The following is a 13,132-nucleotide window of genomic DNA, read 5'->3' as shown; positions in this document are numbered from 1 at the left end:
GGATCAGGATTGGGGGAGGAACGCCAACGCTAAAATATACATGGTGGTAGGCTGTTTTTTAGCGTCGCTAAAAAATTGGGGAAGGTTTAGGTGGATTGTTGGAGTTCATTTTTTCTCTCTTTTTTTCCTAAAAAAAGTATTGGGGGTAAGATTAGCAGCCTCTTGGAGTTGCTCTAAGTCTTAGTTGCTTTTCCAATCTGGATCCTTCTTTTAATATTGAATTAGTTAACAACTAGCAGAAAATACACAGGCGTCTGTTATGATTCAAGCGCAACCATTCCTAGGTACGTTAAAAGGCTGTTCATCTCGTGGCTGGCGAAGGAATCTGACGGCGAGCGAGCGACGGCAAAACCTAACGACCGACCGCGAGTCTGCGAGCGAGACGTACGAGGGGTTTCCTACACCTAAACATATTTGCCACGTTGGATGCTGAGGTGTCAATCTTAATCAGCAAAACCGGTTTGTAAATCCGCCATATCAGCAAACCTGACTTTACATATGCATCAAAGGTGAAGTTTGAACCGGTTTAGGAAACACAGGGGTTAAGTAAACCTTTTGTTTCTTAGAGGTTATTTGGACTTCAGCGATATGTGAGGGTAGTAATGAGGGTAGTAAATTGGACTTTTTAGAAAAAGGGGCGCCGTAAGTGAAAGAGGCCTGCACCCTTTTTGAAGAATGACCTCAGAACATGAAAAAGATCAAACCCCTATTCTGCAACTATTTCATCAGCATTGCCAGGGACCTCATCTTCTATGGAGTAGGCACTGCCAGGGACGGTAACCAGCAAAGAGCTGTCATCTATTTCTTCTGTTGCCTCACTTGCCTACAGTGAAAAGGAAAATAAACAAAGACAAGCAATCCTGTCAGCACTTTAGAATATCAGTGAAACTGCTATGTTCATTTTTGAACTAGTATACAATTTTCCCAATCATGCTACTCTGGGCATTAAGAGTGTTTTATCTACAAAAAATACTTCTCCGTCATGCTATAGGAAATGGAATGATATCAATGTACATGCAGAAGCTAATGTAGGAGAAATACAAACACATGGGGAGCATCAAAAGATGGTAAGCAAAATTTGAACATAGCTGTTTCACTTTTAAGTGAAGAAGTTGCTCATAGGATGTGTGCTCCTTTCTATTTGGTAAAAAAAGGTTTAAAGATGATTGAAATCCAGATAGACTACTAACTTTATCCTTTTGTTGATTCAAGGCATTTTTCAGGTGCTCTTTAGCCTTCTTTCTTATTTCCTTTAGTTCCTTGTGCTGAGCTCTGGTGACCTCATAATGACAAGCCACACATAGTGTTCTCATGTTCTCAACTTTACATTCCCCTGAAAAAATCAGAAAAATCATTATGCCGTTCAAGAGTCAACTACACCAAAACTTGTGCGGATATACTGAACCTCCTCCTTTATAAACAGGTATTATGTGATCTGCATGCCAAGCATTTCCATCAGTTGGCTCACGGACAAGCTTATCTAGCCTGTGTATTGAAGCAGGGCATCAGCATCAAACCAACATATTAACAGTGACAATTATCCATATCTGATAATCTTGGTGTGTTCAAACCATAGTACACTGCTAACCCCATGGATACACGCAAATGGGTTAACGAAACATGATGTCACTGTGCAGCACTTACAGTTTCTTTCTACTTGCAATGTTTGGAGCGGCCTTTCGGATATATTCTTCTCGTTTTTCCATGGGCAAGGGCTTAATGTGTTTGACAAGCTTGCAACAATCAAGCTTGCACTGGGAGCACTTACCACGCTCGATTTGAAACAGTGCCTACAGATTATTTAACAAGTATATGATATAACTTGCAACTTCCCTTGTATTTTTTATATAACTGAACATTAGCACTGACTATTCAATGACACCTTCAGGTTTTGTTCACATACACGGATAATCAAGAAGACTCACCTGCCGCAGGGCCCTGCCACTGGTTCTTAACCTGTATTCCTGGAAACAGGCCAGACCACAAAATAGATCTTCAAAATATTCTGGTGACTTCGAAAGCTTCCCACTGAACCCAAGTAAAACAATTTTTTCATGAGAAATATGATTTGTTTATAATAAAAAAAACATGATTTACATATGAAGACAGTTTAAGGAGTCTTTACTTGCAGAGTCCTTGACAAAGTTTGCAGAGAGGTTCATCATCAATAGTCCAGCCTTGAGTGTACTGTCTCTCTTTAGTGGTGCCATTACGCAACACCACCTGTCTCCACTCAGCATTTTCTGGCAAAGGATTACTGACATCATTCAATGGTGCGGCACGCCTCTTACTTCCCCCTTTAAGTAATCCCTAAGAAAGCGGACCAGAACAGGAGAAAGAGAGAGATTTTTCAAGCTGAGGAACACCAAAATAAGTACTTGTGCATTTCATGCAAGGCTCTAAAAATAGGTATATGGTGTTACTGTATTAGTTCACAGTTGCCTAATCAATTGTTCTGATTAGCCTAACAGGCAATTCTAAAGTGGCATGCATGGGCTGCTGCTCCTCGTATAGGTACTGACTACTGAGGTACAAGTAAATCTGTTTTTAGTACAATGACTTTGTGCGTTCTTGCTCTGGACATAATGAGGTTTGAGTGTGTACACCAAAACTGCTAACATTTCAAGAGGAAGTAGAAAGGTAAACTCTATTGGAATGTGAAAAATCTAGCTATACTTCAGCAGCACTAAATGCTAATTAAGGCATGAGTTGCTGTAACATGCTATCAAAATTTTTCCCATATGAACTTGTTTTACACTAAATGCTGTTTGAACCTTCAATTTAATTAAATAGTGTATTCGAGAAAAAATTAATTAAATAGCTTGATCTATAATAAGACCAACTGACATAGGAGGGTATAAACAATTACGATCCATATTCAAATATGCCATGCTGCAGAATAAAGATAGTCAAAATAGCATTTACCAGTTATAGCATTCCTCCCTAAAATATATGATGATCAATGGTTGGTGTATACGAAAGATAGAACTAGTTTTAATTGCCAGAAGAAAGCAGTTTTTGGTGATGGTAATCACATGGAGACGTTTTTTTCAGAACATTGTAATATCCTTGAGTACATCCCCATAGACTTTGTATCATTGCACAAATATATATATATATATATATATATATATATATATATATATATGTTGAATTTCTTTAGAAAAAAGAAACAGAACTGCTTTTGAATATATTGTGTTCATAAGCAAAGCTGGAATGTAAAGAGAAGAATCAAATGAAGAAAAAGGTGCATACCTCTGTGCTATGGTTGATACTATCTTTCAGAAAACACAACTCAAGGCTCAAGGGAAGTTGTAAAGGCTTTCCAAGCAGTCTACTCTGATCAATTGGTCTTAGTGCCAACCACTCTTTGATGAATGCTCTAAACACATTGCAAAAAGCGGGAATCTTTTTCAAGAGCAGAGTCCTTGCTTTAACATCACTGGAAGAACATGGTGAATTCAATTCTTCTGGTTGAAAGTTTTCAAAAAGTGGTTTGGGTCTTGAATCATGTCCTGGGACACAACTGTACAAGTGGATTCGGCCTGTGTGCCGGCTAACCTGCAAAAGATGATGACACTTCAGAGGAATTTACAGAAGAAACTATCCATTTACACCTCCTCAATTCTTCCCTGGATCTAGATCTCATTCCCAACTATGTATCAGCATGATTTACATCAACTATCAAGAAAGGTCAAAAGCCACCCTTCCTGATCTAAACCATTTTAGCTCACTGGGCCACCAAGATGTCCAACTTTCAGTGACATGGCATCCGTGGACATGCATAGTCAGATCAGCAACACAGGGGGTCCCTCACCGAGGCCCCTTAAATAGCCTCTATCTCCATTTTTTTGTTCTCCCCTCATTCCCATTCTCTTTTCTAAGCAAACCACATCAATATCCTAGAGAAAGACAAATCGAAAAGCGTTTTTTTTTCAAATACAACAACTACAAATCCATTTAGTCCCCAGAAAGTTGGGGTAGACTAGCTGAAACCCAACATGAGCCACCAACAGGAGTTTTTTTCCCCAAATACCAATTCAGATCTGCACTACCCCGCCAGTTGGACAAGAGTATTCTAAGATGTGTGGTCAAAAGGCATTAATGATAATGCATAGCACAAGTCATAATAATAACATAGAAATTTGTAGGTCATAGAGTGTTTTAACCTCAAAACGCAGAGACTCCACTTGAATTGGAACATCTGAAATAGGTGCAGTCTGACTGAAGCTCCCAGAATTTTCAGAAAGCCTCCTACGAGCCTACCATTTTTGAAGTGATTTAGATCACTATGTAAATGCCATATCATTAAATAAAAAAGGCAAAGCAAGTTCATTACCTTCATTGATTTACAACTTGATATTGCAGTGCAAAAGGCTGCAGCTGGCGAAAGAGAAACATCAATGCAAGATCTATCTTCAGGTACTGTTGGTGTTGAATTATTTTTCAAGGATGTGCCATAGCTTTCATCCTAATAGGGAAACAGCACAGGCAGAATCATTTGTCAATCAATCAGAAATAATAAGTGGCGAGTAGTAAGCACTTCTCAAATGTTGAACGGAGAGTCTCCTTTTACCTCAAATTCAAGAGGAATTGTCCTAATAGTGAAATCTGAGTCAAGTTCCAAATCATCGATGCCAGGAAAACATTCAATCGATATATCATCAATTTCTGAAAGGTATTTTGGTCCATGGGTCAGGTTAACACAACTCACCATTTATTTCAGGAAACAAGATAATTATTGACACAGGTTCAGCTATTTCTCAGTTAATTCTTTTGTCAGATCATGCATTTCTTGGTTAATAGTTTTCCGAAAAAAATTTACCTGTATTATGATTCTCCAAAGGATGAAGTTGGCATTGTATTTTCTCCTCAGAATTCCTGATTTCCTCAAGATGGCACACTTGATCAACCTTCCAAGAAAGAACAAAGACTTAATAAAAGAGGAATGATCCTTTCAACCTTCTGGTCCTGGTAAAGATCCCATCTCAAACAATGGACATGAACAGTGATCTAGATAGCCAGTCCTCAGCTGGGAAAGGTATGTTGAACATGACATCAAACTTTCCTCAACAAGTTCAAAAACTTCATACAAGTGCACTGGCATCTAGATTTCATTATCGCAATGTTATCTGACCAAGGGTAACCAGATGTGCGTCCCCCCAACCCCTAGTAAAAAAAGAAGCTGCTGTTGCCAATATGCCAAATTAGTGCATTCTATCAGATTTTTAAGGTACTGAATGTCGCCTGTTACATATCCCAGATTAACTAAAAATGCTGGTGGGACTACATGCTCACAGTAGCCCCTCCCAATCTTCCAAAACAATAGTATAGCATGGACAATATACAAATGATAAAAAATCAGAACTTTGTCAAAAGGAGCTGCTTCATATTTAACCTACCTCGATCTCTCTTATAGCATCTTTTTTCCCATTCATCAAAGATGAGACACGGAATAGACTCTGATTTAACTGGAGCCAGTGTGATTCATCCAATGTGTTCTGCAAGACTAACATTATTTTTTTCACTAATACAATGACAGGCTACAGGATAAATTGCAATGGAAAACAAAAGAACTAACCTTTGCACAGAATATATATATGTTGACCGCATTTGTTTGGCCACGCCTATGAGCTCTATCCTCAGCCTAATAGCAGCAGAGTGAAATATTTTATCAGCAATCTTAATTCCACATGTGTTCACACATTAAAAATCATGACCGGGTTGACATTTCCATTCTAATCCTACCAGGATAACTATGAACATAACCAAATATTCTTACTTCTCTTTGGCTGCATTCTGTAATGGTCAAAAAGAAATTGCAACAGCAAAGACTGGAAAAAAAGACTCAGGACCTGAAGTAATTCCGAAGCTGATTTTGGGAGCTCCACGAAAACGACATTCTGAGCAGATGAGAAGTTTAAGCCAACACCACCAGCAGTAATTCCAATTATCGCAACCTTCACCTTTTTTGGGAAGAAAACAAGTCAATAATGGATAAACATTAAACCAAATTGGGGGTTAGTAGATATATGAACTAGGAAAAGTGAGGGAAATACAACAAAAATGAAGGGGGGAACCTCTGGATCCAAACGGAAAGAATCAACAGCTTCTTTCCTTTCCCTTTGAAGTGTGCTTCCATCAATGCGAACAAACTTGATCCCATTCTCAGAGACAAACACCTATGTAAAACAGTCTAAACTGTGAAATTGCCTTATCCTGGATTTCTGGTAGTCATGAAACTTGATAATACTGTTCAATATGATTTCTTTTATCTGAATAGTATGTAAGCATGAGTGCAATGATTCTCAATTATTGTTGAGAAGTACTGAAGCTGACAAACTATGAAAAGTAAAAATCAACAATTTTGATCGAAACCTTTGCTCACACTCACGAAGCTATCATCTATTATATGAATGGGATTGAGTAGTATACATATATTGAGAATCAAAATCTATCCTTTGTTTGAGGACAATCTCCTAATAGCATGATGACAGATAAAGCATATGTGAGATACATTAAACAATTTACCTGTATTCCATCTAGAACCTTTAAATGATGCGCAAATATTATTGTTTTCTGGCAACTAGACTGGGGATCCAGGTTGTGGTTAGCACCCAGTCCATTCACGATGAAATGATTTGAGAACCATTCGCTAAACCCAGATAATTTTGCAATGCCAATCTCTTGTGGGGTGAGATGCCTTGGTGATTTCTTGCAACCATCATCTGACCACAAAAATAAAGATAATCCAGTTTATGCAGAGCTACCAGAATAATCACACTAGTCATGAATGCTGAAGAGAGAAAATTACAAGGCAATCATATTATCATCATTGACATATGTAACTGAAAACTCCTGTTAGAATTAGCACCATGAAGTTACCTTCTTCATCTTTTGTATTTTCATCATCATTGCTTTTGCAGGGCAAGTCAACTGCAAGAGTTTCATTACAACTGATAGAGTCCATCTCTTTGATGGATGACGACATGGCTGTCCTAATATCTGGTGCCTTTAGCTTCAACCTAATAATCTGTCGCCGCTTGGGGGGTAGTTCATTCAACAAGTGCTCTTTCAGTCGCCTAATCTACAACATTGAAGCAGTTTAGTTTAGCTGTTAGGGGAGCTGATGTCAATAAACCATCAAATCTCAACACAGAACATCATGGGGTTACATGGCTTGTGACAAACAATCCAAGAGTCTTTAGTACAGCAAGCACATTATTAGGAAACGATTGCTTCATCTCTTTACATATCAGACTATGGAATAGTAGTAGAACCTTTTTCTCAGAATATTTACGAACAGTACATACTTCTCTGCAATTGCCTTTGAACCAATAAAAATCTCAATGTAGAGGGTACACTCATAAATAATCAACTAAAGAATTGCATTAAAAAAAGTACTGTGCAATTGGCAGCTCAAAGAAGAGAGCAAATTCCCTCTTTGCCACCCAAACTTGTACTTATCCCTTCCATGCCATTGAAAAATATATGCCCCCTTTGCTGCCATTAATTTTACATGCCACTACTGTTATATGTGTCTTAAAACTTGCTCATTGCACCTCTGGACGCTGTCAGGTTTTTATATATTGCCCATTTTACCCCAGGCGCTATCTGTGGAACCTTTCCTTCCCAATGGATCCTCCACTAGCCTACATGCTGTGCCTGCCCCGTCGCCTGTTGCTGCGGCCGCGCCCATCCTTCCAAGTGAACTCATCAGGGGCCACACCCACTCGCTCAATTCAGCGTTCCCAGGTTGCACCCCCTCACTCCGCCAGACTCCCCAAGGGCCACACCCACCCCTCCATCATCTGTCTGTCTCCAAGTCGTGCCCACCCCTCTGTCTGCTGCCTCCATTTGCCTGCCAGCTGCAAGTCGCGCCTCCAATTTTCAGGGGGGCAGGACAGGCAGGGGCAAAGGGAGATGAACGGGCAGGCCGTATCAAGGCTGCTGATGACCTGAGGAGACCTAGCAGGCTAATACTCCTTGAGTGCAGTGGCAGAGAGATAATAAAGCATCCTTGAATGCAATGGCGGAGAAGGAAAGTGTCCAGAAATTGCCCCGTCACATTTACAGGGGTAAAGCCACATAAGCAGAAATCTAACATGAAAATAACGGTAGTGGTAGTAGCATGTACAGGACCTAAAATTAAAACTGATGGCATACAAGTGAACCTATATTTTCAGATGGCATACAGGGGTATATGTTTTGATGGCATAGAAGTAATTTGCTCCTAAAAGAAATCCATGGGCTAGTATCATCAAACAGTTATTTGTGTAAATCTACGAGTTAACATAATATATAGCAACAAACAGTATGGATAAAACTGCCATGATGGAGCATAGGTAATGAATTCACTGATCACAGAAAGCTATGCATTCAAGCTGAAGTAGCAGAAAGAGCAAGAAGAAACCATGACTGTTTGACTGAGCAAAACATTTAACTCTGTCAACCGTGCACCCTTAGAGTAGTCACCCTTAGAGTAGTCCTGCATATATAATAAATTACCAACTTAAATGACATGAAAAATATTTCCATAAAGATACTAGTAGCAAGGTTGGCGTTCTATTTCATAGCATATAATTTATAACACCTGCTCTATTGGGCTTTTATGTTGTAAACCCCTACAATTCTTAATACATTAGCAGAGCTCCAGCTGTTTCTTTACAGGAGGGAAAAATAGCTGTAAAAAAGCTTTTTTCATGAATTATTTCATCATTTTGTATGTTTAATTTCTACATGCAGAGCACAGATTTTACCCCACATCGCAAACAGCAACTCCGCATTCCAGAGGAGACATAGACTAATGAATAGAACTAGTAACAGTAATACCTTAAATGATTTTCCCTGATAACTTCGAGCAACATGCAGTGAGCAATATTTCTTTGCATAGTCAAATTTATTATTGCCAAGCATACGGGGCCTGAAAGCAGTGGGGTAGGGTGATCAACAACAATATTGTGACAGAAAAATGAAAAGAGCTTCATATGACCAGTACAGTACGGTGCCATTTTCTTTTACTTACCATAACATATTTATCTGGTGGTAGATATCAAAAGGTCTATTAACACCTAGGAGAAAATAATTAGTAAGTCACAACTGACAATTTTAAAAAATATACTCAAGTACAGCAACATATAGTGAAATGGTTTAACAGATTTTCTGGATCTCAGTCTATAATAATTGAATCCTTCAATTAAGAAATCATTGAGATAAAACATGCTACAGAGCAGAAAACTGCACTTGAAGTTTTCACAACATCCTCAGCATGAGAAACACAGGCAATAAGCTTTGACAGACAAGTGAAAATATCGCATCTCATTCCATAACATAATCAGTGCACGCGCTCAGCATGTAACACATTAGACAGTCTAATGTGTTACGTGTTGAGCACATGTACTGATTATACAAGATCAATGTAAAATTATGTCATATCCACATTTATGTCCACAGGGTAACTGCTCACAGTAATCATTGCCATTGATATTACTCACAAAGGATGTGACCATAAAAGGCACCAAGATCTATTTGTTGTTGCTGAAATGCTGAAATCATCAAATGATCTAAACAAAACGTATCTCATATCACAATTATTTTCATGTATCCTGGTTGAAATATAAAAAGTACAATTTCAATAGCACAAGGAACTTTAAGAGGAGTTTGGTGGATATCTTTACAACCTTGACAGAGAGGGTGTCCCCGAGAGCAATACAATGCGCTCAATTTTTGAAGCTAGATGCAGCACAGCTTCTGTCTATCACAAGACAAGCGAGTCAGTACAAGAAGGGAGTGGAATGGTCATACATCAGACTAGTAATATGAAAATCTAAATTCATCAGATGTAGTAACTAGTTCCTTTTCGATAATGCATATAGTCATGTGGAGAATCAAGTTGAATGATGAAGAAAAGTGGAAATTCACTAAATCAGCTCAAAGCCCATTTATCTAAAAGGAAAGTAAAACTAAAAGTTATGATCTCAGATAGAAATAATAATAGGAAGTGTCAAATAACAAAGAACTAAATCTCGTGCATAGACTGAGGCATCCAAGAGTTGTATGCTTGTACTGAAACATCAGATTGTTTCCTGATTATATCAATACCTCGTTTTTTTCTACTTTCTTCTTCGTGCAGCGTATATTGTGTGATTCATCAACTATCATCAGTGCCCATGTTTTATTCGCCATGCTCTCCCTAAGGCGACTTAGCATCTGGTATGAAATAATCACTGCCCTTGGGGTAGCACTTAAATGTTCAAGACTGTCTTGACGACCAAATACTGAAAATAAAAAAATAGCAATAGATATAATTTAAGCATCCAAATAATGCAGTCCTTATACAAAAGAGGAAATAGTAGGTGCACAAGAGTATATTGGTGAACATATGCACAGCCCATCCTTTGGATCCAATCTGAATGGTTTAAGTCAGAGGTGTGGATATAGTCTAATTAAAAGGGATGAGATTGAGTTTGTGCTTCCTCTATCCGAAAATAGGTATATCTTAACTGGAAACAAAGATCAAAAGAATATATTCAGAACGGGTGGGCCAATCACACGAGGGAGAAGTGATAAGATAAAACAGTGGCCTTCGCTGATCACATATTTTTATTCTCTGTGTACAAACATATGTAATTTACACTTAAAGAATCAAAACATCCTAGACTTGAACAGATGAGCTATGCAAGCAATTAGCTTAGCTTGCGACTCAATATCACATCTTTTGATCAAAAAATTATATACATATCAGCTAATCTATCATAGTGTTGCTTCACAGGGATATAACATTTCAACCATCTGCTGATATCAAAATTTCAGTTTTTTTTACATGATGAACATAAAAGGTGAGATTGATATAATATAGTGCAGGATTCCAGGCTTTACTAGATGACAGGGTACGTGCTAATGAATTTTATGACAAAAAAATGCAACAAAAATCATATACTCCTTAGTTCAGCTTGAATCACAAGCAAGTGAAGAACCTAGAGCTGGAGGGTTACAATACAGAACGTGTGATCAGACAAGATTGGTAGTTCAAAATTATGACTAAATGGATTTGTACAATTTACTAACAGGTGCGATAAATACCAGTTTTCATATCAAGAAAAGCAAAGATGCTCCATACCAAGGTGAATATCTTTTGGCATAAATGAAGGATCCCAACGCTCCAATTCCTCCGCCCAAGTATAACGCAATACAGCTGGACACACTATTAATATAGAACCCTCGTCCTTGAAGCAGCATGCTATTGCAATTGCCTGCATTAAAATGCATGAGAATGTACACCCTCCCTCCCTCGCTCACTATAAGCAAATTGGCAAGCTTATTTATATTGGCAGGTTTATTCATATTTCTAAAAGAAAGTCTTAATATTCGAGATAAAATTATTACTGTTGTTCAATTAGTGCTGCAAACTTTTCATATCAGTGTGCCACTAACCTTGCCAGACAGTAGCATTTTGTTGCCTGTGAAAACAATAATACTCTATGCATCCACACAAGTATATCCCCAAGTACTCATGCACAAAACAGCAGGAGTTGCAATATGCAAGCACGCATGTCATATGCTCACCTGGAGAGTCTTGCCAAGACCCATCTCATCTGCGATCAGGCAGCGTCCACGCCTTTGAAGCCCAAATCTCACACCTTCAAGTTGGAAGGGTAAAAGAGCATCTTTTACTTGCTGTGGCAGCTTCTTGAGAAGCTCGTCCACTTCTTTATCATAAGCCCATTTCTGGCCAGGCAACATAGGGATATTCTGAATAACTCTCTTTGTGTTATAAGGTATATCTTCCACAACAGCCCCTGGCAATTTCTTCAGGCATTTCAACACCACATCATAGTCCACGAGCTTAAATACAGGATGAAGATGGCCACTTTGACTTAGTGACTGTGTTTCAGAGTATTGTACAACCTAACAGTGCCAACATTAAAGGGGAAAAAATCAGTTCCAATTCTCTACCAAAATCCTTATCATTCACGAAAAGACAGACAGAAATATTAACGTTATATCATCTGAACATGCCCACCATCCCCCTCCAATTTTATTTTGCTTGATTTTCAGTTGTTATTGAACTGCAGGGGAAAAGAATAGGCTAAATGGTCCATCCATCGTTCCTTAAACATTCCTAGAACGATCCAGACAAATGGAATCAAAGAACAACCAGTTATCAATCAACTCTCGTAGATGTCCACGAATTTGCCAAACTGGTGCCAAGAAACACGAAAATCACCAGAATCTCGCAAACAAGTGCATAGTGGTACCCACGGAAACAGAATTTCAGAAGTAGCTCATCAGTTGTACATCCTGATCAAAGCAGAAACCAGAATAAGACGTCTAATGCCTATGTCAGGCAAGAACCAATGCGAACCATACCGAAGCCGCAGCGAGGCTGTCCTGGACGGCGCCGAGGCAGTCGGCCTCCCCAGGGTAGGCCTTGCCTTCCGCCGGCTCCACGGCCACCAAGAACTCGTCGGGACTGCACACCTCAAGAACCACCTTGAACCCCACCGGCGGCTGAGGCGGAGTCGGCGGCGGCTGCGGTGGAGAAGGGCGCGGGGGCAGCGGCGCAGACCGATGCTGGGGCGCGGGCGGGGCGATTCTTGGGCACTTGGCGAGCCTCCACTCGGCGGAGGAGGCGGCAGTGTCGTAGGCGGGGAATGTGGGCGTGCCGGCGGCGGGGAAGGCGGTGGTGGCGTAGGAGGTGGAGGCGGTGGCGGCCGCGGCCGCGGCTTCCGCGATGCGCTTTCGCTTCTCGAGGGCCGCGAGGCGGTTGGCCTCTGCGCGGCGCCGCTGCTCCTCCGTGATCTGCATGGGCAACGCCCACGGCTACACTAGGGTCGTGGCTTTGCGATTCGAACGGCGTTGGGGTTCGGCAATTTCGGGGAATGAGGAGCGGGAGGAAGGGCGGTTGGGGGAGGAAGACTGGAAGAGGGCGGGAGGGAAAGAGGGGAGAGAGGAGGTCATCATATGTTGGGCTCAGCCCATTTAGCAGCAGATACAGAGCAAATCTCCCTTGTTCATTCTCATGCATTTCTGAAGCGGGTGGAAAGAGGTCACCGTGACATTAATCTGACGACATCACAGAAGGAATCTGACCACGCCCACCAAAATCAGTGAAGGCTCCCAAAAAAATCAC

At 40.1% G+C, this 13,132-nt stretch overlaps 1 protein-coding gene across 2 annotated transcripts; it reads right to left on the bottom strand.

Annotated features, from left to right (window-relative positions):
* Positions 1-499: 499 nt before the first annotated feature.
* On the bottom strand, positions 500-12,934 carry LOC101760767 (DNA annealing helicase and endonuclease ZRANB3). Of its 2 annotated transcripts, XM_004958153.3 has the most exons (25): positions 12,370-12,934; positions 11,566-11,907; positions 11,120-11,252; positions 10,102-10,277; positions 9,681-9,754; positions 9,026-9,061; positions 8,833-8,923; positions 8,414-8,488; positions 6,886-7,087; positions 6,532-6,728; positions 6,081-6,182; positions 5,856-5,966; positions 5,582-5,647; positions 5,403-5,501; positions 4,826-4,913; positions 4,577-4,671; positions 4,340-4,471; positions 4,170-4,262; positions 3,256-3,561; positions 2,126-2,310; positions 1,926-2,028; positions 1,645-1,790; positions 1,406-1,485; positions 1,191-1,333; positions 500-823 (listed from the first exon to the last, which is right to left on the bottom strand). In XM_004958153.3, exons 1-25 carry the CDS (start codon positions 12,805-12,807, stop codon positions 707-709), a joined length of 3,630 nt encoding a protein of 1,209 aa, XP_004958210.1. In that variant the 5' UTR covers positions 12,808-12,934; the 3' UTR covers positions 500-706. The 2 variants fall into 2 exon arrangements, with proteins under 2 accessions (XP_004958210.1, XP_022679611.1); XM_022823876.1 differs by lacking the exons at positions 500-823; positions 1,191-1,333; positions 1,406-1,485 and having other exon boundaries at positions 1,651-1,790; positions 2,126-2,243.
* Positions 12,935-13,132: the final 198 nt, after the last annotated feature.

The sequence above is a fragment of the Setaria italica genome, chromosome II (assembly GCF_000263155.2).
Source record: "Setaria italica strain Yugu1 chromosome II, Setaria_italica_v2.0, whole genome shotgun sequence".
Classification (NCBI taxonomy): domain Eukaryota; kingdom Viridiplantae; phylum Streptophyta; class Magnoliopsida; order Poales; family Poaceae; genus Setaria; species Setaria italica.
Note: the sequence above shows the minus strand (reverse complement) of the source record. Positions and strands in the feature narration are given on the sequence as shown.